The sequence below is a fragment of the Saccopteryx bilineata genome, chromosome 1 (assembly GCF_036850765.1).
Source record: "Saccopteryx bilineata isolate mSacBil1 chromosome 1, mSacBil1_pri_phased_curated, whole genome shotgun sequence".
In the NCBI taxonomy this organism is placed as follows: Eukaryota; Metazoa; Chordata; class Mammalia; order Chiroptera; family Emballonuridae; genus Saccopteryx; species Saccopteryx bilineata.
Genome location: NC_089490.1, coordinates 142,106,583 through 142,134,109, shown reverse-complemented (window position 1 = coordinate 142,134,109; position 27,527 = coordinate 142,106,583). Strand labels below are relative to the sequence as shown.

Sequence of the window (27,527 nt, the reverse complement as noted above, 5' to 3'; positions counted from 1 at the left end):
GGGTCCCCAGCTTGCCACATGGCCTATCTCCAACCCAGTGACCTCACTCTGATATATTTTGAGCCCTGGGTTCCCACACACTCCTGAACCAGCAGTCCCCGCAGAGCAAGCCCAGCAGCACGAGTGTCCTTGTCCTTGGACACCAGATGCTGTCCCAATGACAGACAAGAGGGAGAGATGGAACACCTGGGCAGCCCACGGCTGGCAGCCAGTGGGTGCTGCAGATACCCCACAGCCAGGACCCTCCTTAGAAGCTGCACAGGAGCGAGACAGGTCAGACCAAAGGGCTCTGTCATGACTGAATGATGTGCAGAGAGGCCCTCGGCCCTGTAGAAATGGTATCCTCTGCCTCCCTCCTGCTCCAGGTGCATGGAAGTTTGGGACCACCCTTGGGGGCTTATCCTCTGGCTATCCCCCCTCTAAGGCCATGATGGAGAGGGCACTGACCACTGTGTGGGAAGCAGCACCTGGGCATTCTAGATAGTCAGTCAGTAGACCTTGAGAAATGCTACCAAGAGTCTGGCCCCAAGCCCTGGCCCTTACCACATTAGATAGGCAGGAGTCCTGGGGCGGGGTGTGTGTGTGTGTGTGTGTGTGTGTGTGCAGTGTCAGACCAGTCGTCAGACCCAAGAGATAGTGTAACTCCGGCCAGCCTGTTGGTACGCAGTGGCCCTGACCCCAGACAAAAGTCTCCTGAACCTGCCTTACTAACCCAGCTCTCACCCACTCAGGAGTGACAGGCCTCCCACCCTGGATGAGAGAACCTGTGCATAGTACAGAGGCCAAGGAGATATGGCAAAGGGGAGGCTCCCACCCAGGTTCCAGGACTGCAAAGCCCAGCACGGTCCTCAGAGCAAGATGGTGGGTTTCAACTGAAAGGCTGCCAAGCATGCCTGTGGTAAAGGCATCTCCTCAGTGGGGTCTCTCAGGATGGACAGCTGAGTCCCAGGGCTCTGGGAGATGGTGAGATGGCAACAAAGCTTTGGAGACGGGAGAGGGAACCAGAATGAAGACAATGACATGAGTCAGGATGGCAGGAGAATGTAACCTGCTTTCTGTCAACTCCAGCTCCAGTGGAAGCTAACTACCACCACTCCAATAGATCACCTACCTGTATGTAGAAAAACACCATGTTCCCATCACCACAGCACACACACTGCTCCATCCTACATGGGAGGAAGCCTCAGAGCCGCTTTGGGCCAAATCTGCAGGCCAGGGCTGAAGGCCACATGCAGCCTCCTGCTGTCAGAAATAGCCTAGTGCATCCAAGACTCACCCCTCCTTTGGATGTCTGCCTTGGGATGCTACCTGCCACTTAGCATTCCCAAAAGGGACAGAATACGCACATCAGGGAGTCTGAGCACCTGCAGCCTCTTACTTCCTCATTAGGGCTCCCTCAATAGATGCGAATTAATTTGCATTTCCTGAACAATTAGTGAGCATAATATCACCTCCCTTCTCTGCCAATAATGACTTCCTGTGTGAACTGCTCACTACCCCAGCCCACTCATTCAACCCACTGTTTTCAGCATTTGGCCTCTTTATTAGAAATAAATATTGCTCAACCATGGAACCCTCAGCATGGTGGGATTTGCCCCCCCCCCCCAACACACATGGAGAATACCTAAATGTCCTCAGGGGAGGTGCAAGATGGGACAGAGCTACTCTGGAAAAGCAGAGGTGGCAAGGCTGGCCAGGCAATGGTGAACACTCAAGAGAGGACCTTGAGGTGTCCAATGCAAAGGAAGGGCAGGAAGTCACTCCAAGTGTGTGATACAAGTGTCTACGAAGTCAACCATGACTACTGGTGGAAATGAATCCATAACCATCTTGCTAATGGTTCTTATGCTTAAGATTCATGGAGCACAATCAGCTACACAGGCCAGTCAGCTTGAACGTGGATGTCCATTCAAGCAGCCAGTGTCTCCAGCATCAAACACACAAGCAACCCCTCACTAGAGGCCAGGAAAGAGAGGCTCCTCACTGCTGATCCAGTCCTTGGGACTCTTACTGGGTCTTTCCACTACATGAAAACCAAGAGTGGCACAAAGGAAACAAAACAGCCTTCGTTCTCAGAAGGCCCCCCAGCACCTAAGTCACCACTCCTGCCAGCCTAACTGGAGACATTTGTGCTTGACTCACAGTAAATAGGAAGAAAGGAATCAGACACACAGGCAACGGCCTGGGCAAGAGTCTGAACCATGGCAGTGCAGGGTGCTATCACTCCTGTTCAGATGACATCCCTATCCTCCCACACCCTGGGTCACATGGGAGCAATGACAGAGCCTGTACAAATTTCCACAGCATGCAAAACTCCACAGCATACCATGGTCCACGTGAACATTAAAGATACACTGTTCATCCTAATCTTTAAAAACTCTTTTATTTTTTCTGAAGTGAGAAGCGGGGAGGCAGAGAGACAGACTCCTGCATGCACCTGACCGGGATCCACCCAGCAAGCCCACTATGGGGCGATGCTCTGCCCATCTGGGGCCTTGCTTGGTTGCAACGGGAGCCATTCTAGTGCCTGAGGCGGAGGCCATGGAGCCATCCTCAGTGCCCGGGCCAACTGCTCCAATGCAGGATTGGCAGCAGGAGGGGAAGAGAGAGAGAGAGAGAAAGGAGAGGGGGAAGGGTGGAAAAGCAGATGAGCGCTTCTTCTGTGTGCCCTGGCCGGGAATCGAACCCAGGACTTCCACACACCGAATTGACGCTCTACCACTGAGCAAACTGGTCAGGGCAAATGACTCATTTTAGACTATTTACTAAGAAATTATACCACCTAGAACGTGCTACAAAATAACCCACTTGGGTGTCTGTGGGGGGTGACAGGGTAGAGGAAACAATGTTTATCTAGTAAGTACAGTTTTAAGTTGGTATCTACTGATGCCAAAATGGTTACATTATTCTAATTTTGTTTGAAATTTACCACAATCTTAAAAAGGTTACTAAATATACCTATTTCCTTACATTTGGATGGGGCACTTCACTGGCCCTGGAGTGACTGGGCAGCCCTGTGGAGGTGAAGTGAGCAGATACCTGTTTTCCAATTGCTCATAGTGGCTGTGCTGCACCACCTGGTCCTGTGTGGGAAGAGGGCCAAGGGCTGGGTGGTTCCACAGTGAGTGTCTCCAGCTCCTTAACCTCGAATTGCAATTATCAGGCCGTAGTGCCAGTACAGCCAGCATTCCAAGGTAGAAAAGGCCCTGGGTTCTGGGTCTTCCTGCTAAAGGGTCCAGAAAGCCAGAACCTGGCTGTGCAGCTAGCTCCTTCATGCAGGAGAGGTATACCTGCAGTCACCCATCACATGTGGAAGTTGCTATGCTATAGGGTCCACAAGGGCTCTCCAGAGAAGGATGGGTTGGTAAGAAGGGTCCCTGGCTTTTGATGTTACAGGCTGATCACAACCCCCACCAAAACCCTGTCCATCTTTGGATACCATTGCTCTATTTCAGAAGATGTGTAGGTAAACCGTAAGGCCTGAGTAACTAGGGGGGGGGGGGGGATTTCCACCCCGTTGTGAAACAAGGAACCGAGACACCAAGCTTCAGAGTTTGTAAGGCTCCTGGTTCACACTCTTTTTCCATGCATCAAGGGGTCCCACTTCACTGGAAATACCCAACCTCTTGCTAATGTGCAGTTGTAGTAAAAATGGGGAAACCCTGCAATCCCCAAGATCTGAGCACCAGCGGGACCACCCAGTCTGACTCACAGGACCACCACTTGTTGGGCTCCTCCAAGGTCCAAACTCCAGCTCTTCATCCTTGAAACCCCACATTATAGATAAGGAAACTTAGGGTCCAGGGCTTACTATGCAGCTAGAAGGTGGTAGGCTGTGGCCTTACATCAGCCTCCCACCCATATACTCTCCCCAACCTACTACCACAGGGAAATGCATAGGTTACAAAAAGCTCCTTGAAGCCACACCGGGACAGCAGCTTCAAACCCAGCAGCACTTTCAGATGGCCTCCAGGCTGCCTCTGCCTTCCTTCTGACAGCTAGGGAGACCCACACCCTCCCACAAAGCAGAGGCTTCAGCCCACACCCCCAAGGCTCACTCTGAGCTGCAAGCCACTTAGTAAACAATGATGGCACTGGAGCCTATTCCCTTCCAGGCCCTAAGGCAGGCGTGGCCAACATCCGGCAGCATAATGAGTTTATGCAGCCTGTGATTAAATTTTTAATATTCTCCGCTACTTTAAAATCTCAGCTACTCAGAAGCTGAAGCGTCTTTGATTATTGGAAATCGAGATATTTAAGAAAATAGTGATACGTGGAAAAGAATTCTGCGTGTGACTAATCTAGGGTTAACTTCCAATAATTGGTTGGATGGATTTGCGATACTTGCTTTTTATTTTTATTTTTTTTAGATACAGAGTCAGAGAGAGGGATAGATAGGGACAGAGACAGGAACAGAGAGAGATGAGAAGCATCAATCATCAGTTTTTCGTTGCAACACCTTAGTTCTTCATTGATTGTTTTTTCATATGTGCCTTGACCGTGGGCCTTCAGCAGACCGAGTGACCCCTTGCTCAAGCCAGCGACCTTGGGTCCAAGCTGGTGAGCCCACGCTCAAGCTGGTGACTTTGGGGTCTCGAACGGTGACCTTGGGGTCTCGAACCTGGGTCCTCCACATCCCAGTCCGACGTTCTATCCACTGCGCCACTGCCTGGTCAGGCACTTCTTTATTTTTTTAAAAAATTCCATTATAAAGATTTACAACTTTTGTACTCGATATGAATTGTTTGTCATTTAGCGGTGATATGAAACCCACATTCTTTAGGCGGAGTTTGCCAATGTGCACCCAAGGTCAAACAATTCCTTGTTTTTATGGTCAAGTGTGCTGAATCAAGTGGCATTGTAATAGAGACAATAGCTACAGTTGGTAACTGAAAACGTATCCAGGCTGTTTGTAAAACGAAATAATTGTTTTATTTGCGATATAACCCCTTCAAGCTCATTCTATTAATTAAATAGTCTCAATTGATTGCGATACAGTTTGGTTATTTATATGGTATGTAATTATATTTTTATTAAAATAATATTGTATATTAAAAATTTTTTCACTCACATTTATTCATAAACAAATTACACAATAAAATTTTGTTTACTTGAATCATTTTTGTATTTAACATTTTTAAATTTTAATATTTTGGCCGTGAAAAAATTTTCTTTCTAATCTGGCCCGGGGGAAAAACTGTTGGCCATGCTTGCCCTAAGGGCACACACTAAGAGTGGACTCACCCTGCCTCACTGTTTGGCCAGTCCCCCTACCACCTGTGCTGGGCATCTGTGCAGTACAGCCCGCACGAACTTGTTCAGTGCACTCAAAGCAAGACAGGTCAGCAGCAAAAACCAGTTCAACTAAAAAACCCACAATGTAAAAGTCATCTCTTTTTTTTTTCTTTTTAAATGCAGAATGGTCTAAACCAGTGTTTTTCAAGCACTGGTCCGTGGAATGGTCCACCAGAAATTTTATACCGTCTATGAAAGAGTTAATCACTCTGATGTTGAATGAAGATTACACTCAATTTTCTTAGTTGAATTCGTTTATGTTCAGGGTGATTTCTGCCTTGTGGGTTCCTGAAATAAATTTTTTAAATCTTTTTTTTTTTTTAAGATTTCATTTATTCGCCTGACCAGGTGGTGGCACAGTGGATAGAGCGTCGGACTGGGATGCGGAAGGACCCAGGTTCGAGACCCCGAGGTCGCCAGCTTGAGCGCCGGCTCATCTGGCTTGAGCAAAGAGCTCACCAGCTTGGACCCAAGGTCGCTGGCTCCAGCAGGGGGGTTACTCGGTCTGCTGAAGGCCCATGGTCAAGGCACATGTGAGAAAGCAATCAATGAACAACTAAGAAGTCGCAACGCGCAACGAGAAACTGATGATTGATGCTTCTCATCTCTCTCCGTTCCTGTCTGTCTGTCCCTGTCTATCCCTCTCTCTGACTTACTCTCTGTCTCTGTAAAATAAATAAATAAATAAAAAATACAACACAATTAAAAAAAAAAAAAAAAGATTTCATTTATTCATTTTGAAGAGGAGAGAGAAGGGGGAGGAGCAGGAAGCATCGACTCCCATATGTGCCTTGACCAGGCAAGCCCAAGTTTCGAACTGGCGACCTCAGCGTTCCAGGTTGATGCTTTATCCACTGCACCACCACAGGTCTGGCCCCTAAAATAATTCTGTTTTTACCAGTCCCCAAGTGTAAAAAGGTTGAAAACCACTGGTCTAGACAACACACAAAAGCCACTTAGCTCAAAAGACTTCGGAAATATTTAGCAGCAAGCAAGCTGTCCTACCAAACAAAAACATGCCACAGATGACAACAGAAGCAACCAGACTTTGAGCCTTTCAATGTGCTGAGCATTCTAATGCCATCCCTGGCTGAGTCACTGTTCCGTCAGACACACAGCAGGCGCAAGTCGTGTCTGCTGAGGGTTTGTGCACAGAGTGAATGAAACAGGGCTTTGCTGGACGAGTGTGTGTCTGTGATTTTGTCCCAGTGGTAGTATTTTCAGCCACAGCAAGTCTTCCTGCTTCTGATAACTCCACACATGTTCCCTGGTGGATGCTCTTCTGTGACTCAAACAGCCTCTGTCACAAGTTGGTGCAAGAGATGGCACCTCCACCCCTAGAGGGCCAGGCTCTACCAGGCCCATGTCTCACCCAGTCTACCTGAAGGAGAAAAAGAAGTCAGTGCAGCTTGATCCTCCTTCTTGGCACTGGAGGGTGCAGCCTCCCTGACCCTGCTCTGTCTTGCCTGGTTCCACAACCAGAGAGGAGCAAGGTGAGCCTCCCTTGGGCAGGTGCCATGCCAGCACTCTGCCTGGTGACGGTGTCATCTCCACAAGGACCCCGTGGAAGCCTCACAGCCATAGGAGCAGTCTCACAGAGGAAGAATGACACTAAAGTGGGGGGTATTCCAGATGTAGCCACAAAGCTCACTACTTGCAAAAGCACAATAAGTACTTCCTCATCAGTTGGGCCCATCTGCTCCCCAGAAGTGTCCACAGCTGGAGCATGCCCACTGCCTGTGTGGCCTGTCTACAGAGCACCCACGGCCAAAGTGTGCAACTGCAGCTGGAACTTGGCCCAGGGGAGGGAAACTCCATTCTGAGCACAGGGAGCACAGAGAACTGCCTGCAGCCCATGAGCAGCTCAAGAAGGAGGCCCAAGACTCAGGACAGCCACTGGAGCTCCCCATCAACATGCAAACATGAATAGTGGCTGCCATCTATGGGACTTCTTCAAAAGGGGCAGACAAGGAGGGCAGGGGAGGCAGCATTTCTCTCCACAGTCCTGGTCCCCAAGTTGTCCCTCTCTCCCTCCTTTTTATCTCAGCAGCTCTTCCCAACATAACTATGAACTAAATTCTCCTGACCTCTCAATCAGGCCAACAGGATGTACAATTCTGGTTGTAATTCAGACCTTTTTAAGAGCTCTCAACACGTCATCTGTGAATTGGTTCACTCTTACACTGACACAACCGGAAAATGTGAAAGCCAAACAGAGCATTTATTTCTGCCAGACATGCTTACAGAAGGGTCCATTTGGCAGTGTATCTGATGACAGCACTTGGGTGGAGGTTTCTCCCTTCCAGCCTCGCTCCTGTAGGAACAGCCAGTATGAATAACAGCTGTGCAAGATGGAATGACACGATGCTCATGGGAGGGGCACAGAGTGCTCAACCCACGTGTGTGTGGAAAATGGGTAATCCAAAACGAGAATGAGCCAGCTTTTTAGGAACTGATGGGGGCCAACCTCCAAGAGACTGTAAGTAAAACAGTAAAGTAAAAACAGTACACTCCTGTGCTGCCAACTGAAAATGCCTGGCAATGGGGCTGGGCAGAGGCACAGTGGGGCCCAACTTCTTCTTTTTTTTTATTTTTATAGAGACCAAGAGTCAGAGAGAGGGATAGATAGGGACAGACAGACAGGAACGGAGAGAGATGCGAAGCATCATTCATCGGTTTTTCGTTGTGACACCTTAGTTGTTCATTGATTGCTTTCTCATATGCGCCTTGACCGGGGGCCTTCAGCAGACCGAGTAACACCTTGCTGAGCCAGCGACCTTGGGTTCAAGCTGGTGAGCTTTGCTCAAACCAGATGACCCTGTGCTCAAACTGGCGACCTTGGGTTCTCAAACCTGGGTCCTCTGCATCCCAGTCCAATGCTCTATCTACTGCATCACTGCCTGGTCAGGTGGGGGCCCAACTTCAATGCAAGCAAGAGTAGTCACTAACCTGAACCCTGCTTCTCCATGGACTGGGGAGCCCGGGCAGAACGTTGGGAAAAGCTCATATCATGACTGTAGCTCCTCAGTGGTGCATTGACTACCGTCCTTGGAGACTCTGTGACCTCAGGACCCAGGCATGACCATCACAGTCACTGCCAACCTGCTCCACGACCCTAGTGTAGTGCCAGGAGGCCACCCATCTCCTCATACTCCTGGGCTAAGTGTGGGGCTGGAGTAATGGCAGTAAGTAGAAGGACCTTCTCAGTGGGTATTCCTGCAAGAGGGGCCACCATGGAGAGAACCAAGGACACCATCACCCAGAAAATAGGAGGGCAAGCCTAGGCATTCTATGTCAAACATCATGTAAGGATGGACACATACTCCATAATCCAAGCAATCCCAACATGTACCAACAGAATGTACCAACATACATCCAATATGTACCAACAAAAACATGAGTACCAACAATGGTGGGGCAGTCATATTCAGAACAGCCCCAAATGAAAATCCTGCATGGCCATGGCCAAAATATAAGCAATGACTAAATCATGGTCTAACCACTCAACACAGAATGAAAAAACTACTGCTACATACAACATCAAAGATAAATCCCAGAACTGTTAAGTGAAAATTCAGATACAAAATACATGCTGTATTGCAAGACAACCTGATGGTAACAAAAGCCAGGGAAGTAGGGGATAGGGAGTGAACAGGAAATAGAACAAGAGTGGCTTCTAAAGAAATACTCTATTTCTTGCCCTGACCTGGATGGGGGTGACTTGGGTATGATCACTTCATATACCTCCACTGAAATGTAAAATTTATGACTCAAGCACTTTCCTGGATGTATGCCATACTTGAAGGCCACCCTATCCTAGAAACAAGTGCCAGAGATGCTGGGGTTGAGAAAAGGGGGAGGTACTGGCAAGCCAGCCCTTCATTCCCCCACACTCAAAGAGGCACAGACCTTCTGAGAGTCCTACACAAGGTCTGAGACCTGCTGCACCACGAGCACAGGCTATCTCTGAGACACGCGGTGTGCACTATGCTTCACAGCTAACACAGAAATATGTCCACATGCTCCTGCACTGGGCAGAGGTCAGTCTGGGAAGGTGCAGTGCACTCTGGAGGTTCCAGTAAAGAAGCACTCAGGCCTGACCAGGCGGTGGCGCAGTGGATAGAGCGTTGGACTGGGATGCAGAGGACCCAGGTTCAAGACCCCGAGGTCACCAGCTTGAGCGTGAGCTCATCTGGTTTGAGCAAAATCTCACCAGCTTGAACCCAAGGTTGCTGGCTCCAGCAAGGGGTTGCTCGGTCTGCTGAAGGCCCGCGGTCAAGGCACATATGAGAGAGCAATCAATGAACAACTAAGGTGTTGCAACACGTAATGAAAAACTAATGATTGATGCTTCTCATCTCTCTCTGTTCCTGTCTGTCTGTCCCTGTCTATCCCTCTCTCTGATTCACTCTCTGTCTCTGTAAAAAAAAAAAAAAAAAAAAAAAAAAAGAAGCACTCAGTATGTCACTCAGTGTTCCCAAGGAACAGCAAGTCTAAGGTCACTAGAGTGAAGCAGGCAGACAGGCAGCACCCAATCAATGCCTGGGGTATTGCCTGCAAGCATCATGCCAGACATCTGTCTTCCTACCACATGGTGGTCTCCTCTAAGACCAAAATCTCCACAGTATTATGCCACTGGTACCAAAAGGAAGCCAGGATTCTTGTTACATACCTGGCCACAGGTTCATTTCTGACCTACCCTGTGCAGTCAGCCCAGGCCTAGTTCCAAGCAACAGGCTATTAGCAAGTTGCACTGGTGACCTGGGCAGAATGGACAGCTGGCTTAAGGGAAGGCAATGGGACAATTAAGATAAGGAGTCTCTGCATGCCTACACTAGGAAAGAGACAGCAAAGGGAAACTAGAAATTAAAGTGGGGAGACAGACAATATTTAAAAGTCAATGTAATGTGCCATAATAAAAATCAATACAGAAGCCCTGGCCGTTTGGTTCAGTGGTAGAGTGTTGGTCCAGCAAGTGGAAGTCCCAGCTTCAATTCTCGGACAGGGCACACAGGAGAAGTGCCCATCTGCTTCTCCACCCTTCCCCCTCTCCTTTCTCTGTCTCTCTCTTCCCCTTCCACAGCCAAGGCTCCACTAGGGCAAAGTTGGCCTGGGCGCTGAGGATGGCTCCATGGCCTCCACCTCAGGTACTAGAATGGCTCTGGTTGCAGCAGAGCAACGCCCGGGGTAGGCATGCCAGATGGAACCTGGTCGGGAGCATGTGGGAGTCTGTCTGCTGCCGCCTACCCCCTGCTTCTCACTTTGGAGAAATACAATAAAAAAAACAAAAAACAACAACTCTGAGCAAACTAGGAATAGAAGAAAAATTCCTCAGCCTGATAAAGTGCCCACAGCTAATGCTATATCTGATGGTGAGAGGCTGAATGTTTTCTCTCTAAGAACAGGTACAAGAAGACAAGGATGTCAGTTCACCACTCCTATTCAGTCTTGTCAGGAGGGTCCAGCCAGTACGAAAGAAAGGAAAGGAAAGGAAAAGGAAAAGGAAAGGAAAAGGAAAGGAAAAGGAAAGGAAAAGGAAAGGAAAAGGAAAGGAAAGGAAAGGAAAGGAAAGGAAAGGAAAGGAAAGGAAAGGAAAGGAAAGGAAAGGAAAGGAAGGGAGGGAAGGAAAGAAAAGAAAAGAAAAAAGAAAAGAAAAGAAAAGGAAGGGAAGGGAAGGAAGAAAAGGGAAGGAAGAAAAGGGAAGGAAGAAAAGGGAAGGAAGGAAGGGAAGAGAGGAAGGGAAGGAGAAAGAAAAAAAGAGAAAATAAAGAGAAAGGAAGGAAGGGAGAAAAGGAGGGAGGGAGGGAAAGAAGAAAAGGAAAAAAAAAGAGTGAGTTTGACTGATGGTGGTGCAGTAGAGAAAGTGTCAACCTGGGATGCTGAGGTCCCAGATTCAAAACCCCGAGGTCGCCAGCTAGAGCATGGGGTCATTGAAATGATCCCACGGTCACTAGCTTGAGCCTAAAGGTCACTGGCTTTTTTTTTTTTTTTTTTTTTTTTTTGCTGCAAAAAGCTTTATTTCAATTTGGTCCAATGCATGGGAGAGGGCTGCAGGGAGGTTAAAAGGATGCGGAATGATTTCAGGGAGAGGCTCAAACCAATGCCAGACATATTACAGAGGGGAATGCAGAGGGGCCCCTGAAAGGCTTCTGGGCTCTAAGGCTCCTAGTCGTGCTTGAGGGTGAGCCTTTCAAAGAGATACTCGCCCACCCCAGCCTGGGGTTCAGCCAGTCTGCAGAGGTTGGTCAGGTGGTCGCCCATCTTCTTGATGATTTTCACCTCCTCATCCAGGAAGTGGTCCTCCAGGAAGTCACAGAGGTGAGGGTCTGTACGGGTAGAACCCAGGGCATGCAGATCCAGAAGGGCCTGGTTCAGGCTCTTCTCCAAGGCCATGGCGGCTTCCATGGCATCCTGAGTTTTACCCCAATCATCTCGGGAAGGCTTCTGCACATCTTGGAAGAGAATGCGGCCACCGCGCTGGTTTTGCAGTTTTAAGAGACGCTCAGCGCCCTCCCACTTCTCTTTGGCCAACTTGCGGAAGAAGTGGCTCACACCCTCCAGAGCCACATCGTCACGATCGAAATAGAAGCTCAGAGAGAGGTAGTTGTAGGAGGCCCACAGATGCAGGTTGATCAGGCGGTTGACGGCAGCCTCCACGTCCGGGGAATAATTCTGACGAACTTGGGAGCTCATGGTTACTACGCAGTAAGGAGTTAAGGTCAAAAACGGTGTGGGTTGGTCTCTGGAGGCTGAGGTGGTTCAGAAGGTAGTGACTGGAAAAGAGATTGGATGGTAGTCGAAGGCTGGAAGAAAGGATGTCCAAGGGTCTGCTCCGTCCAAACACTGTTGAAGCAAGAGACAGATCCGCGGACTGTGGCGGGCACTGATGGTCACTGGCTTTTGAAGCCCAATATTGCTTGCTGGCTTGAACAACGGGTCACTGGTTTGGCTTGAGCACCCCTCCTCCCGTAAAGTCATGTATGAGAAGCAGCCAATGAACTGAAGTGACACAACTATAAGATGATGCTTCTTATCTCTCTCTCAAAAAAGAAGAAAAAAAAAGAGAGAAACTAAAACTGTCTTTATTCACAAATAACAGAATAGTGTATATGGAAAATCTTATAGAATTTACAAGTACAAAATATGGCTAAGAGAAATTAAAAGAGGCCTCAATTAATGACAGATATAGCAAATTAATAGACTGGATATGTCAATATCTTTAAATTGTTAGTTTTCCCCAAAACTGATCTACAGATTCAATGCAATCCCATCAAATTTCTATCAGGTAGAGCGTAGGACTGGGACACGGAGAACCCAGGTTTGAGACCCCGAGGTCGCCAGCTTGAGCGCGGGCTCATCTGGTTTGAGCTAAGCCCACCAGCTTGGACCCAAGGTCACTGGCTTGAGCAAGGGGTTAATTGGTCTGCTGAAGGCCCACGGTCAAGGCATATATGAGAAAGCAATCAATGAACAACTAAGGTGTCGAAACGAAAAACTGAAGATTGATGCTTCTCTCATCTCTCTCCATTCTTGTCTGTCTGTCCCTATCTATCCCTCTCTCGGACTCTGTCTCTGTTTAAAACAAACAAACATATATATATAAATTTCCATCAGGGTCTTTAGGAGAAACTGGTAAGATTTTATATGGAAACACAAAGATCCTAGAATAGCAAAATTTTGAAAAAAGTAAAATTGGAAGATTCACATTATCTGAGTTTAAGATTATATAATCAAGACAGCATGATTTAGAGAAAAGATATCAATGAAACAGAGTCCATTAGCAGACCCACACATAAATGGTCAGCTGATTTTTAACAAATGTGTTAAGGCAATTCAATCAGGAAAATAATTTTCAACACATAGTGTTGGAGTAATTAGATTGCCATATGCAAAAAAACAAAATAACCTTCGACTCCTACATCACAAGATAAACAAACATTAATACAAAATGGATCATAAACCTGAATATAAGATTAAAACTGGCCCTGGGGGTCCGTACGACAGGAACGGAGATTGGAAGGTGTTTGCAGAGCGAGCTGAAAATGAATACCAGAGGACTTGGATCTCAGCTAAAGGACAGTATTCCAGTTACTGAACTTTCAGCAAGTAGAAGTTTTGAAAATCATGATCTTCTTCGAAAAGGTTTATCTTGTGTGAAAAATGAACTTTTGCCCAGTCATCCTCTTGAATTATCAGGAAAAAATTTCCAGCTCAACCAAGATAAAATGAATTTTTCTACACTGAGGAACATCCAGGGTCTGTTTGCTCCACTAAAACTGCAGATGGAATTCAAGGCAGTGCAACAGGTTCAGCGTCTTCCCTTTCTTCTAAGCTCAAACCTTTCACTGGATATTTTGAGGGGCAATGATGATACTATTGGGTTTGAAGATATTCTTAATGACCCATCACAAAGTGAACAAATGGGAGAACCGTACTTGATGGTGGAATATAAACTTGGTTTAATGTGATGCAATGTGCTGATCATGGAAATGGAGGGGCTATGTCTTGTCTATAGCTGTCTTTTTACTATAATTTTATGTACACAACATTAAAAGTACTGACACATAAAAAAACAAACAAACAAACAAACAAACAAAAAAAACTAGCCCTGGTTGGTTGGCTCAGTGGTAGAGTGTTGATCCTGTGTGTGCACGCCCTAGGTTCGATTCCCAGTCAGCGCACATAGGAGAAGCCACTATCTGCATCTCTTCTCCTCCCCTTTCCCTTTCTCCCTTCCCCACACCTCTCCCCACCTCCTGCAGCCACGCTCTATTAATTCGAGCATGTTGGGCTCTGAGGGATGGCTCCATCTCAGGTGCTAAAAATAGCTCGGTTGCAAGCATGGGCCCTACATGGGCAGAGCACCAGCCCCAGATGGGGGTTGATTGCCAGGTGGGTCCCAGTTGGGGCGCATGCCGGAGTCTTTCTGTCTCCTTCCTCTCTCTTAAATAAAAAATAAATAAGAGTTAAAGCTCTAGAACATCTACAAGAAAACAGCAGGAAAATCTTAGTGCTCTTGGAATTTGGCAGACTTACTTGGGGAGGGCGGGGGCGGAGAACAGACAGGGACAGAGAGAAGGAAGGGAGAGAGAGAGAAGCATCAGCTTGTGGTTGCGGCACCTTAGTTGTTCACTGATTGCTTTCTTGTATGTTCCTTGACCAGGGAGCTCCAGCTGAGCTAGTGACCCCTTGCTCAAGCCAGCGACCATGGGGTCATGTCTATGATCCCAAGCTTGGTTTCAAAGCTGGGTCCGCAGCATCCCAGACTGACCCTCTATCCACTGTGCTACTGCCTGGTCAGGTAAAATGTGTTTTCTTTTTTTTTTTTTTTTTTTTTTTTTTTAATTTTTATTTTATTTATTCATTTTAGAGAGGAGAGAGAGAGAGAGAGAGAGAGAGACAGGGGGGAGGAGCTGGAAGCATCAACTCCCATATGTGCCTTGACCAGGCAAGCCCAGGGTTTTGAACCGGCGACCTCAGCATTTCCAGGTCGACGCTCTATCCACTGCGCCACCACAGGTCAGGCCAAAATGTGTTTTCTTGAGTTACTATTTTTCCCTTCTGATCCTTGCTATATAGATGATACCAAACACAAAAGAAAAGCAGCAGTGTGACCAGGAGGGAAGGCCTACATCAATGTGACAAAGAGAAGGTTAAGCTGGCTGCAAATCTCTACCTGTCATCCCACCAAAAGAGCTCGGCCCAGACACCTCAGCCCTATCTCTCAGAGCAGCTCCTAGGATCCAGGACTGCTCCTTCCTCCTGGAGCCCCAACTCCAGATCCTTCCCTTTTCTCCCTCCACTTCTCCACTATTACTCCATAGTTCCACCTCAGGCAGTGCCATGTCTGCATCACAGGCCCAGGTACGGCCTCTGGACCCCACTGCCCACCTGGTGGTGGTTCTTCCACATCTCAAAGGCATTTGGGGTGTCCCAGACCAATGGCCAACACCTCTGACTTTGTTCCTATAAGGCTCCTGCCCCAAGAACAGCAGCAGCACCCTTTAAGCAGATGAGCCTAAGACTGAGCGAACTCTTTTCTCTCACCTCACACAGATACTGCACTCTACTTAACCCAACCCACATTAACCCGCTAGGTGTCTCTTCTTTGGACCCTGATTTCAAACATTGGATATAGTGGGCCTCAGCTCACCTCTCACCCAAGTGCTCAGACAGTACATGCCTACATACTAACTTCTTAATGCAGTGTAACATGGCACTCAGTGGGTACACCAAGGGGGACCCAGGGCTTGGTCGTGCCTAGGCTCCCCTCCCTGACCACGTGGAACACTGCCCTATCCTCCTCTCAGAGCATCTACTGAGCCACTATTGTTGCTACATGTGTGATCTCCTGAACTCCAATAGCCCCAGGAAGCATGCCAATGGGAACTTCACAGCTCAGGTCTGACCCCAAAGGCAAAAAGCCCTGAGGCACTGTCTCTCCTAAGTCCCTTGCACCCCCACCAGCCTGAGCCATGATGTTTCCCTGTGTGACTTTCCCACCTTGTTCAGAGGCTGCAAAAATTATGTAGTTGAAACTACATTGTAGATACTGTTCTTTTTTTTTAATTTTTATTTTACAGAGACAGAGAGTGAGTCAGAGAGAGGGATAGACAGGGACAGACAGGAATGGAGAAAGATGAGAAGCATCAATCATTAGTTTTTCATTGCGCGTTGCAACACCTTAGTTGTTCATTGATTGATTTCTCACATGTGCCTTGACCGGGGGGCTCCAGCAGACTGAGCAACCCCTTGCTGGAGCCAGCGACCTTGGGTTCAAGCTCATGGGCTCTTGCTCAAACCAGATGAGCCTGCGCTCAAGCTGGAGACCTCGGGGTCTTGAACCTGGGTCCTCTGCATCCCAGTCCGACGCTCTATCCACTGCGCCACTGCCTGGTCAGGCGATACTGTTCTTTTTCACTGAACACTTTTCCTCTTCCTATTGCTACATAACCTTCATAATGATCTTGTTTAAAAAGCTAAATGTTCCATCAATCTATCATAATTTCCTTGACTTCCATTATGCTGGACATTCCACTTCCTTCTGAGTTCTCCTACTACAACTACTGATGCAATGAATATGTTCAAACATACAACTTCCTCTTTTTTTATTTAGGGACAAATTTCCAATGTTAAATTTTGCCCCAAGATTCCAAACACTTTTAATGGCAACTAGTACTATCTCAACTTTTTTAAACTCCTGGCTAGCACAGGGCAATGACCCTGTTACCAAAGGGAGAAAGATAGATAGAAACACCTGTCTGGCAAAAGTGTCTGTTATCCTGCCCTTGTCATCTATCCCCAACTTGGAATGGGTATGCCAGGGTGTTTCCAAATATTCAGGAAAGGAACTTGTCCGAGGCCAGACCAGGTGAGGCAGGATCTGAACTCACACCTGTCTGACTCCCAATCTAAGGGATCTCGTGCTGCCCCATTATAAACTGCATTCCAGAATAACAAAGTCACCAACATCTCTATTTCCACTAGTATATTCTGGCAGCATCTCTTGGTGGTAAGAAGCCAGCTTCCCACTATTATTTAATGTCCATAATACTTAAGGTAAGAAATTGAAACAACCGAAACAACCATCTGAGACAAATCACATGTGAGCAAGTGTTGGGACAAGCTCATTATCAAAAATGGACACTGGAAAACCGTAGGGAAAGTACACTCAGTGCTATCTCTGAGTCTGCCCTCTCCTGCACCGGGTTCCCACTGGCACAGAGAGGTGCCCACAACTGTAGGCTGCTTGGTGCCTCTCAGTCATTGTCTGCCTCGCATTCCCACAGCATCGCCAAACTGCCACTTTCGAGGCTGTTTCAAGGCTGCCTCCTTGGAGCTCCTAGGGCCCAGTCCTGTCCCAGCCTCAGCTCCATCCAAACATGAACTATTTCTTTTGGCCAGGTCCCACAGGGTTCTGGGGACACAGTGGTAACGGCCTGGCCTGCTTCACACACACCCCTTACCGTCCTCATTAACCCTGCAGGATCTGCTGGAAGCATGGTTCTGGCCACGGGTCCAGAACCATGTTTTACTCTCTCCTCCAACACAGCAAATAAAATCCACAAAACTTGTTACCATGAAGAAGCCACATTAACAGTTATCCCCTGCATACCCTCTGATGGCTGCTGAACTGTTCAAGTTGCATGGCACTGGCCAACAATCCCAGTCTTCTGAGCTGCTCCAGAGCTGAGCATCTCACTTGCTGCCCTGCAACCCCACAGGTCCACAGCTCCTGGGGTATCTGAAACACTGACAAAGACAACCTCACTTCTGACACTGGCCCATCAGGCCTGCTGGGCCATGCCCATCATCTATAATAAGCATTAAGACTAACTGGAGGGTAGAAAATGTGCCAAGATGATAAACAAATCAAATATAATTAAAAATTTCACCAGTAACCATAATAATGTTACTGAATATAAAGCTAACAGCTACAATAAGTAAAACAAAAGTAATAAAAAAAATGCAGCACTGACTGGGAAAACTGGTAACGAATACTGGGTCCCACTCAAACTTCCTGATTTCTCCTCCCCCACATGAGGGACACACAACCCCAGATGCTGAATCCTTGGGGAAGGGTACTGTCAGGCCAGGGCTCCAAATGCCAGCTGAAAGTTAGCATTTTCCCAGTTTACTCTTAAGCAACAGTGCCCAGGCTTTAAGGAGCAGATTATATTTATTCTGATGCCATTAAAATAAATGCATAGATATCAAACTGAAATAGAATCCCCCCCAAGCTAGTAAAAATCCTTTTGCATGACAGGTAACACTCAGACCCTCGCCCACAGCCTGCATGTGATGTACTGGCAGTCTCTTCAACTCACAGATGAGTTTGAATCTCTCTGCACCTCCCAACAGATGCCATGCTCATCTCACAGAAAGACTGAAAATAGATGCATGGTGTCTCCACCAGGCCTGCAGGAAGTAGATGTGTGGGCTATAACTGGAGGACAGAGCAAAGCCATGCTGCCCTAAATACTATTTTTTCTACCCTAAATACATCATGGTGCGGACAAAGAAGAACCCCTCAGAGACTGCAGCATTTCCACTTCTGGCAAACTCCTTCCTGACTAGGAGATCTTCTTGCTCTTACCTGTTCCTCTGGGACTTTGGTTGGAGCCTCCTTAAGGAGTGGCAGGGAAACTCAAGCCCTGGCTCACAGAGCTCCATCCTGGTGGTGGAGACAGATGAGTGTCCAAGAATGGTGCTCCAGAAGGAAGAATGGGGCATGCACAAAGGACAGAGGGGGGTCAAGGGGCTGTAAGGCAAGGAGGAAGAGATATGCAGAGGCCCCCTATGTTGGCAATATGGGTTTCGGAGCTCAGTTTACTTTGTGGAATCTAGGATGCCTTGGAAAATAACAGTGGAGGGCTGAGTTGGGCTGTGATTCCCATCTCGGGACATCCTGAAGAGTGTCCCGAGTTCATCCGACTCCCCTGGTAGAAGCATATGTACCCAAAGCCCCTCCATGTGTTGCTGGCACTGCTTCCCTGTCCTGCCAGCCTCAGGCTGGAAACGGGGATATACTACAGCACCCTGCAGTGGGAGAGTCACTTCCCTTCCCCTGAGCCAAAGGCCTCATCTGTACCCCAGGACAGTGCCATCAGCTCAAAGGTGTGCTGAGGACTGGAGAGAGACTACTAGTGCTTGTCAAAGCACTGACTCTGCTCCTGCCCTCTTGTCATAACCCTGGACTTTGACTAGGCTGAGTGAAAAGACAGCAGACATCACTCCACTCCCAGGGCAGTAACTTTCCTTCCAGTGATATGCTTACAGGCCCTGTCTGCTTTCAAAGCTTGGCTGAAAGATGCACTAGGAAAAAAGAGTTGGGTTTTTTAATGGCTTCAGCAAGGTCAATCGGCACGTTTATTTGTTAAGAAAGTCTTACATGTAGCTCACCTGACACACTGTGCTCTATCAACCCTCTTTTACAGGGAAGAAGGTAAGGTATAGAAGTCACCTAATCTGCCAGAGGCCACCAGCTGGGTCTGGGGCCCAGACAACCTTGCTCCTGAGCACTGGCTCTTCACTGTATGCTCAATTGCCTCACACAAAAATGTAGATAAGGTACAGCTGTAGCCTTGAAGAGGCTCCAGACTTGGCTGGGTGAGCAGGCTGTGATGAGGGAACTTCAAACAGTGTAGGCTGGGGAAGCCAAAGGACATTCAGTGTTCTGGGGCTTCTGAGGAAGGGGATGAAAGGTGTCTCTGAGGAGGCCTGAAGAGATCAGAGTCTGAAAACCAGATCAGGACAGTGAGGACAAGCCAGGTTGGAGGCACAGCAAGTGCAAAGAACATCAGAGAAGAGTGGGAAGAAGCCACGACAGGCCATGGAATGGATCCTGGGCCGTGTTCAGAGCAGGGAATGGCACAGATTGCAGTTTTAAATAGCTGGCTCTAACTGCCTGGTGGAGAACTCACAGCTGAGGCAAAGAGACAAATGTGTAAGTGCTGACCAACTCCAAGGAGCAAAATGGTGAGGGGCAGGACAGTTGGGTGTGGGACAAAGGGGCACAATAAGGCAGGGAGAACCCAGGGACACGAGTTGTGGAGTCTACCACATTGGACTTGAGAAGCCATTGGCAGAACGAAGGGTAGAGTGGTCACTGAAGACAGCAGGCAATGAGGCCTGCCTGAGGAAAGGGGACAGGGCAGGAGGGGAGAGCCTGCAACTGGATGCCAGGGAGCCCATCTGGCTGTCTTACTGATGTGTGCCTCCTACCTCATTCACTTCACAAGGTTCTGAGCAAGGGACTTCCTGTGGATCACTGTGTTTCACCCACTTTGAGAAGCACCGGTACATCATCAACCACGAAGAAAGACAAATGTGCCAACTGGAAGACTCAGCCTGACTCAGAGACACTGAAATATGAAAGGGACCCCTTGCTCCTCCTCACAGTAATCTTGAGCACTCAGATGTGGGCAGAGGTACATCTCACACCCAATACTGTCTCGAACCAGATGCCATCCCCAACAGGCTCTCCCCTCAATCATGACTGAATGGATTCCAAGATTGGCATACCCAGCTTCTCTCCCCTCACCAAGACTGGGGCAGCAGTAGTCCCACCTGAATGCCACACTCCCAAACCAGCCCACCCCCACCTCCACAAGCATCCTTTCCAAGTTCAATTCAAAATAGCTCCGGGACCCTATTAGAAGAAGCCTCTGCATGCCTGAGCTCCCAGAGGTCCTTCCCTCAAGCAGCCCTCAGGTGCCCCTTTTTTGCTGTTCCGCCCACCTCATCCACCAGCATCCCTTTTTTCTGCACAAAGCCACTATGTACCTTGTCATCCTGTCACCATGCTTGTGCCCACCCGGCACTGTGGCTGACAAGCACCACTGTGCAAATGAATGGAGCAGCCAAAGGTGAAAGGGGCTGGACTTGGAGCCCAGAACCTTCTACTGGAGCAAGGCACCACCCTGGGCCCCTTCCATGTTTCTAAGATAAGGACGGCAACTGCTTCCCTGTGGGACTGTGTAAGAATCTGCCCAGCACATAGTCAAGTGCTAGCCAGATGGGGGTCCTACTCTGTCAACAGGAATCACTGCACTCGCTGTCTCTCAGGACTCCTGCTACCGCAGATGTGATCGTGCTCCAGGGCAATGAAACTCCGCAGTCTCCTGCTTACACTGTTATGCAGGAAGGCTGCCTGTGGTTACCTGGGACAGGTGTCCTCCAGTGTCCTGAGGTTCTGCCCTCATGGTAGGTCCAGCAGGCCTCTGGAGCCAAAACCAGCTCCACCTGCACTATCCTTTACACACCTAAACTCAGTTTTTGAGACAGGGAAGGAAGGGATAGGCAGTACCAAGGCATTCCAGAAGGTCTCTTGCCTAGTGAAGCTCCAGGTAGTGCTGGCAGAACCCCACAGTTGGGAGTGTGATGCTGCCTTTCCTTGTCCCCCAGCCTTCGAGCACCAGCTCTAAGCAGAATTGTGAAGAGCAGGAGGCACGCATGAAGGTGCCCCTCCATATCTGCCACTGTAAAAACCACCATTCCATAATTTCACTGACAGACCTACTACTCAAGCAGAGAATCAGCAAAGTATTTAAAAAGCATCATTGTATTAGCAAAATTCTGGAAGCCAGTCCCACAATAATGAAACGGCTCCTATCATGGAACATTATGCTGCAGTTCAAGGACTGAGTTAGACTTGTATGTAACAAGAACAGAGAGACATTGAGGGAAATAAACTGGCTGCAAAGTAAGACATGTGTGCCAGAATTTACTTTAAAACTATGCGTAGAATTCTGGGATGTATCTCTACATGCAAAGAAGATGTACTCCAGACCTATGACACTGGTTCTCTCCAGACGGATAAAAGAAACTGCATCGTCACAGAGGCCAAAGGGGCCTTAGCTGTAAGTCAAATATTTAAAGGTTTTTTGTTTTTATTTTTTTGAAAAAGACAGAGAGATGGAGAGAGGGACAGACATACAGGAAGGGAGAGAGATGAGAAGCATCAATTCTTCATTGTGGCATCAATTCTTAGTTGTTCACTGATTGCTTTCTCATATGTGCCTTGACCAGGGGCTACAGCAGAGCCAGTGACCCCTTGCTCACGCCAGAAACCTTGAGCTCAAGCCAGCAACCTTGTGCTTCAAGCCCGCGACCATGGGTCACGTCTATGATCCCATGCTCAAGCCAGCGACCCCGCGCTCAAGCTGGTGACCTTGGGGTTTAGAACCTGGGTCCTCCACATCCCAGTCCAATGCTGTATCCACTGTGCCACTGCCTCGTCAGGCAAACATCTCAAGTTTTTAAAGAAGGAGGGTATATTTACTATTTGTGTACTGATAAAAAAAAAAAAAGAGAATAAAAAGAAAGAAAACGAAACATTTTAGGCAGAAAAAGCGCAAAGGGAAGCTCCAGATATGCAGGCTGAGGTAGGCCAAGGGTCTGGGGGAAATAGGGGCCAGTGAGCCACTGGAATCAGTTCTACAGAGGGGACTAAGGATCTAAGGGGATTGCACACAGGGACACTGGTGTGTGACGTGTGATACTAGGCCTGGTTTGCCAGATCGCACATTTCACCTGTTGTTGTTGATGTGATTTTTAACAGTATTTTGTTCACTTGAGGGGTCCTGGTCAGTACATTAAGAAATAGGTGCTCTGGCCTGACTGGTGGTGACACGGTGGATAGGGCGTTGACCTGGAACACTGAGGTCCCAGGTTCAAAACCCCAAGGTCACCAGCTTGAATGCAGTTTCATCTGGCTTGAGCACAGGCTCGCCAGCTGGAAGCCCAAAGTCACTGGCTCAGCTTGAGTCCCTGTAAAGACACACATGAGAAGCAATCAATGAATAACTAAAGTGACACAACTATGAGTTGATGATTCTCATCTCTCAAAAAAAAAAAAAGTTGCTCTGGCTCTGAGGACAGGGAAAGAAAAGAATCACAGCTACATTGCTTGACACACCTGACCAACACACACCTTGCGCCATCACTGTAAGAACACTGTCCCATTTTATAGAGTCCGTAGCCGAGAAGCAAGAGTATCAGAAATTAGATTTTGCCCAAGGTGACAGCTCACACAGAGTTTAAGATACCAGTGTGGGCAGGGCTTTAATGAGGCCTTGGGGGTATTCAGAATGAAAGCAAGGATTCATAGGTGAATGAAAAAGAAAAATGGATGTTAATACAGACAGATTAACACCCCCATGGGAAGGAGGTTCAGGACACTCCAGTGGCCTTTGCCACACTCATTTGCAACTGACAACAGCTGCTATCTTCACATATTCCCCATGTATCAAGAGCAACAGCAGAAGGGACCAGTACAAGGACACCTCTAAGTTGCAGAGGCCAGAAGTTGGGTCTCCAGGCTGGTGCTAGTTGGCAGAGTTGAAGGAGGTGAGAAGCTCAGAGGAATGATGGACGGGAAGCACAGGTATGCTGAAGGCATTGGGGGGAAAGGGAAAGGTGGAAGATGCCCATGAGAGGGCACTGGCACCTGACACTAGCCAAGCGCTCATCCTGTTAATGGTAACCCCTCAGAAAGGAAGATCTGAAGGCTGCATGGAGCCCTTAGTAACAAAGTGCCCTTTCACTCTGTCTTATGGTATTGGACTCTCAGTAAATCTATCAGTTAGGTCAGCTCTCCTCCTTCCTTCCTTACCTAACTTGCTCACACAGTTCTTCACTTCCGCCTCCTGTAAAGGCATGGGTGTTAGGTTACTAGCCAACTAGGCAGCTCAGAGCAAAACTGGGGCTCCACCCACCTGGCGTTTCAGGAGGCTGCAAAGTTGGCCTCTCCAAGACTGCTATTTCCTTGCTCCCTATAAGATTATAATGTGATGGCATTCAGCCTGGATCCCAAAAATTACAAATGCCTTCATCAAATTAGAAATAAAACAAGTAAGCATGCTTGGCCAATCCTTCCAGCTCACTGACTAGCAATATGACTCTAAGTAAAGCGGCAATTCTAAACATCATGGCTGGCGGGGGAGAGGCCACTGAGACTCTGGACTCCCCACAAACTGGACGGCCGGCTATGAATAAGCCTCACATGGTCAGTACAGCTACCTCAAGATGCAATGGGTGTGGACTTCATTCTTTCCTTTTTGAGGGGAGAGGGCAGAAACAAATATGGCATTAGCTATGCTGAGATCTAAAGTAATTTCTTAAAAAATTTATTGAGTTAGCAAGAGAAGAATGGAGACGGGGGAGACAGAAACATTATTTTGTTGTTCAATTTATGCATTCATTGGTTGGTTTTGGAATGTGCCCTGACTGGAGATTGAACCCACAACCTTGGTGTATTGGGACAACGCTCTGAAGCAATTTTTATGAACCAGTGGTGAGGTTAGCAACAGTGACTTTTCAATCTGTAAGGAGAATGCAGTCAGAGGATGAAGCTGCTCAAGTTTCCAGTGGGGTGGGTGACATGCACGCACACACATACTCACATATACACACACATTGAGAGGAAACACTTGTCTCTAACATTAGGAAAACCTTGGACAAGGGAGCCCAAAGCCATCCAGACAGCACACTGTAACCAGAAGAGAACAGACTTAAGAGTTCATTTAACAACTATTTAGTTACTGGGAAAATAAATATGTATTGTACATATGCTGAGGAGAAAGTCAGGAAGACAAGACAAGCGAACAGAACAAGTGACTAACCAGAAAGCTTTGAAGAAAATATGCGGCTTGTGAGAGAAAGGCTTCCTCCCAACCACTGGCCCAGGAGAGGTGGTCACCTCAGCTGCAGAGCCACATAGAGAATAGGCAGCCAAGGATCTAGAGCACAGTGGTTCTGTCCCACATTCAGGACAGCTGGCTCATCATGTACACTTGAGTGGTTCCTAGCACAGCCCCCAAAACATTCTAATTAGGAGAACCTTTCAACAGCCAGCAGCAAAGGCCCTGAGGCCATCTCTGACAAGGAGCCTGTGGCCTGCAGCCCAGATCTCCATCTGAAAACACACCAATACTTCTCTCCTGGGGCTGCTGTACCCTGCAGGGTCCAAGCTGTCTGGGTTAGAGACTCCATCCAGGAATGTGCTGAGGCCAGCTCATACCAGCCCATGAAAGCCCAGGGATTAACTGTCAGAAATCTTTTCATGACATCATGTTAGTGGCTTGAAATTAGCTTCAGTGGAAGTATTTAGACCAGGGGTAGTCAACCTTTTTATACCTACCACCCACTTTTGTATCTCTGTTAGCAGTAAAACTTCCTAATCGCCCACTGGTTCCACAGTAACGGTGATTTATAAAGTAGGGAAGTAACTATATAAAATTTATAAAGCAGAGTTACAGCAAGTTAAAGCATATAATAATTACTTACCAAGTACTTTATGTCGGATTTTCGCTAAATTTGGCAGAATAAATCTTTATAAAACAACTTACTGTAGTTAAATCTTTTTATATATTTATACTTTGGTTGCTCTACTACCGCCCACCATGGAAGCTGGAACGCCCACTAGTGGGCGGTAGGGACCAGGTTGACTACCACTGATTTAGACCATAGAAATTGACAAACACTACAATACAAATCAGGGCTTGATTTATTGTCAAGACTGGTGGGCTCTATACAGACCAATGCCTATTTTTGTAAACAAATTTCACTGAGGTGAAATTCACATAATATAAAATAAACCATGCAAATAAAGTTTTATTGGAACACAGCCACATCCATTCATTTTCATACTGTCTATGTATGCTTCTGTGGTATAAATAAAGGCAGAGTTATGACAGACACTGTATGGCCAAAAATACTATCTAAACCTTTACAGAAATAGAGGTTTTTATTTATATGTCAACCCCTGGGGTTTAGATTTAAGAGAGTGATGGAGAAAATGTTAATGCAGATTAAACTTAACAGTGTGTCAAGCCTGTAGCCATTACATTAGGAATAACATAACTGAGGAAATATTCTACTATTTGAAAACTACTACCTGATTCAGCAAAGACATCACTTAACTCATTAACATAAACAAAAATATTAACTGATCTTCAAGTCAGAACTATACTCATAAGTTGAACATAGATACAGAAGTTCAGCAACAATTAACAAAAGCAAACTACTGAAACAATTGGCTACATGGATTTTTAACAAGTATCATGCATTTCATTATTTGTAAACTGTATCAGTAAAATTTATAAACTTTGTATGTATGTATATGCATACTTTTTCCTCTAGAAACATTTACTGGCACACTACACAATAAATTAGAGTTCTTCATTATTTCAAAGTACTTGAAATAATGTTTCAATGAAACTAGAATCTATTTGCATTACTGTATTTCAACATCACATATAAAAGAACCTGGATTCTTTAGAAATGCCAACATTAATTAAAAATTCTAAATGTTTACTAAAAATGGTTCTAGGTTTTATCATCTCCACATGCAAACAGAATTTTTCCACACTGATTACCAGTCAAGCAAAACCTAGCCTAACATATAAAAATTATGTTCTCTGACACAGCAGCCCTTTGTATAAAACAATAATGTTACTTAATAGTCAATACAAGTTCAGTTAATACATTCCCTAACACTTTGCACTTTGATTTTCTTATAATTACACTGAAAAAATGTAATGTTCCTGTCTTTCCCTCCAGTCCCACTTCCAGTTTCCCAGGCCACTGACTGGACATCATAATCTCCTAGTGTGCCATAACATGAAAGAACTGAGTCAGGGTGGCAGCAGGGAGGGACAGGGCTCTTTACAGTGGGTGGCTAGGAGAATCCTGAAGGAGTCTGGTGGTGACAGATGCGAGGAGGGAGCCTGGACAGTCATGAATGAGGGAAAGGAAGTGTAAATTGAGATAGGAAAGGAAAGCAAGGCCCCAGTCACAGAGCATCCGTGGATCATGACATAAGGAATGGGGATGTCTATTCTAAGTGATTAGGGGTTTGTTTGTTTTTTATTTAGTTTTTTTTTTTACAGAGACAGAGAGTGAGTCAGAGAGAGGGATAGACAGGGACAGACAGGAACGGAGAGAGATGAGAAGCATCAATCATTAGTTTTTCATTACACGTTGCAACACCTTAGTTGTTCATTGATTGCTTTTTCATATGTGCCTTGACCACGGGCAGGCCTTCAGCAGACCAAGTAGCCCCTTGCTGAAGCCAGCGACCTTGGGTTCAAGCTGGTGGGCTTTTGCTCAAACCAGATGAACCCATGCTCAAGCTGGCGACCTCGGAGTCTCGAACCTGGATCCTCTGCATCCCAGTCCGACGCTTTATCCACTGCACCACTGCCTGGTCAGGCGTGAATAGGGTCTTAAGTGACAAGGTGGTATGATACTGATTTGGAAGGGACAAGAGGGAAGTTTTCCCAGAGGAAGATAATCAGGCTTAGACTAGAGCTGGAGAAAAGATGATGAATGGAGAACTTACATTTTGCCAATATAGCCACTATGACTTACAGTCCTGGTGGACTGGACCCCAAACCTGAAATCCTGAGAGCATGAAGAGGTGGGTCCACAACTGGAGAACTGGTCCTGGAGCAAAGTGTTGCACACCTCTGCTCTGAACCTCCCAGAAACACACAGAGGAGGCTCTGGCCGGTTGGCTCAGCGGTAGAGCGTCGGCCTGGCGTGCGGGGGACCCAGGTTCGATTCCCGGCCAGGGCACATAGGAGAAGCGCCCATTCACTTCTCCACCCCCACCCCCTCCTTCCTCTCTGTCTCTCTCTTCCCCTCCCGCAGCGGAGGCTCCATTGGAGCAAAGATGACCCGGGCGCTGGGGGTGGCTCCTTGGCCTCTGCCCCAGGCGCTAGAGTGGC

The 27,527-nt window shown here is 47.3% G+C and overlaps 1 protein-coding gene and 1 pseudogene across 4 annotated transcripts in view; one reads left to right on the top strand and one right to left on the bottom strand.

The window, feature by feature from the left end:
* Window positions 1–27,527, bottom strand: part of MED26 (mediator complex subunit 26) — a 51,709-nt gene that overhangs the window by 6,443 nt on the left and 17,739 nt on the right. The window contains exon 1 of one of the 4 annotated variants that reach the window (XM_066270754.1): window positions 1,112–2,268. The exons of the other annotated variants lie outside the window; for them this stretch is intronic. Within the exon in view, the coding sequence (XP_066126851.1) occupies window positions 1,112–1,165 (54 nt within the window). The 5' untranslated portion in view covers window positions 1,166–2,268. Of the gene's footprint in view, window positions 1–1,111; window positions 2,269–27,527 lie in introns of those variants that run through there. 4 annotated transcript variants of the gene reach the window in all.
* LOC136320134 (proteasome maturation protein pseudogene) lies at window positions 13,301–13,763 on the top strand (annotated as a pseudogene).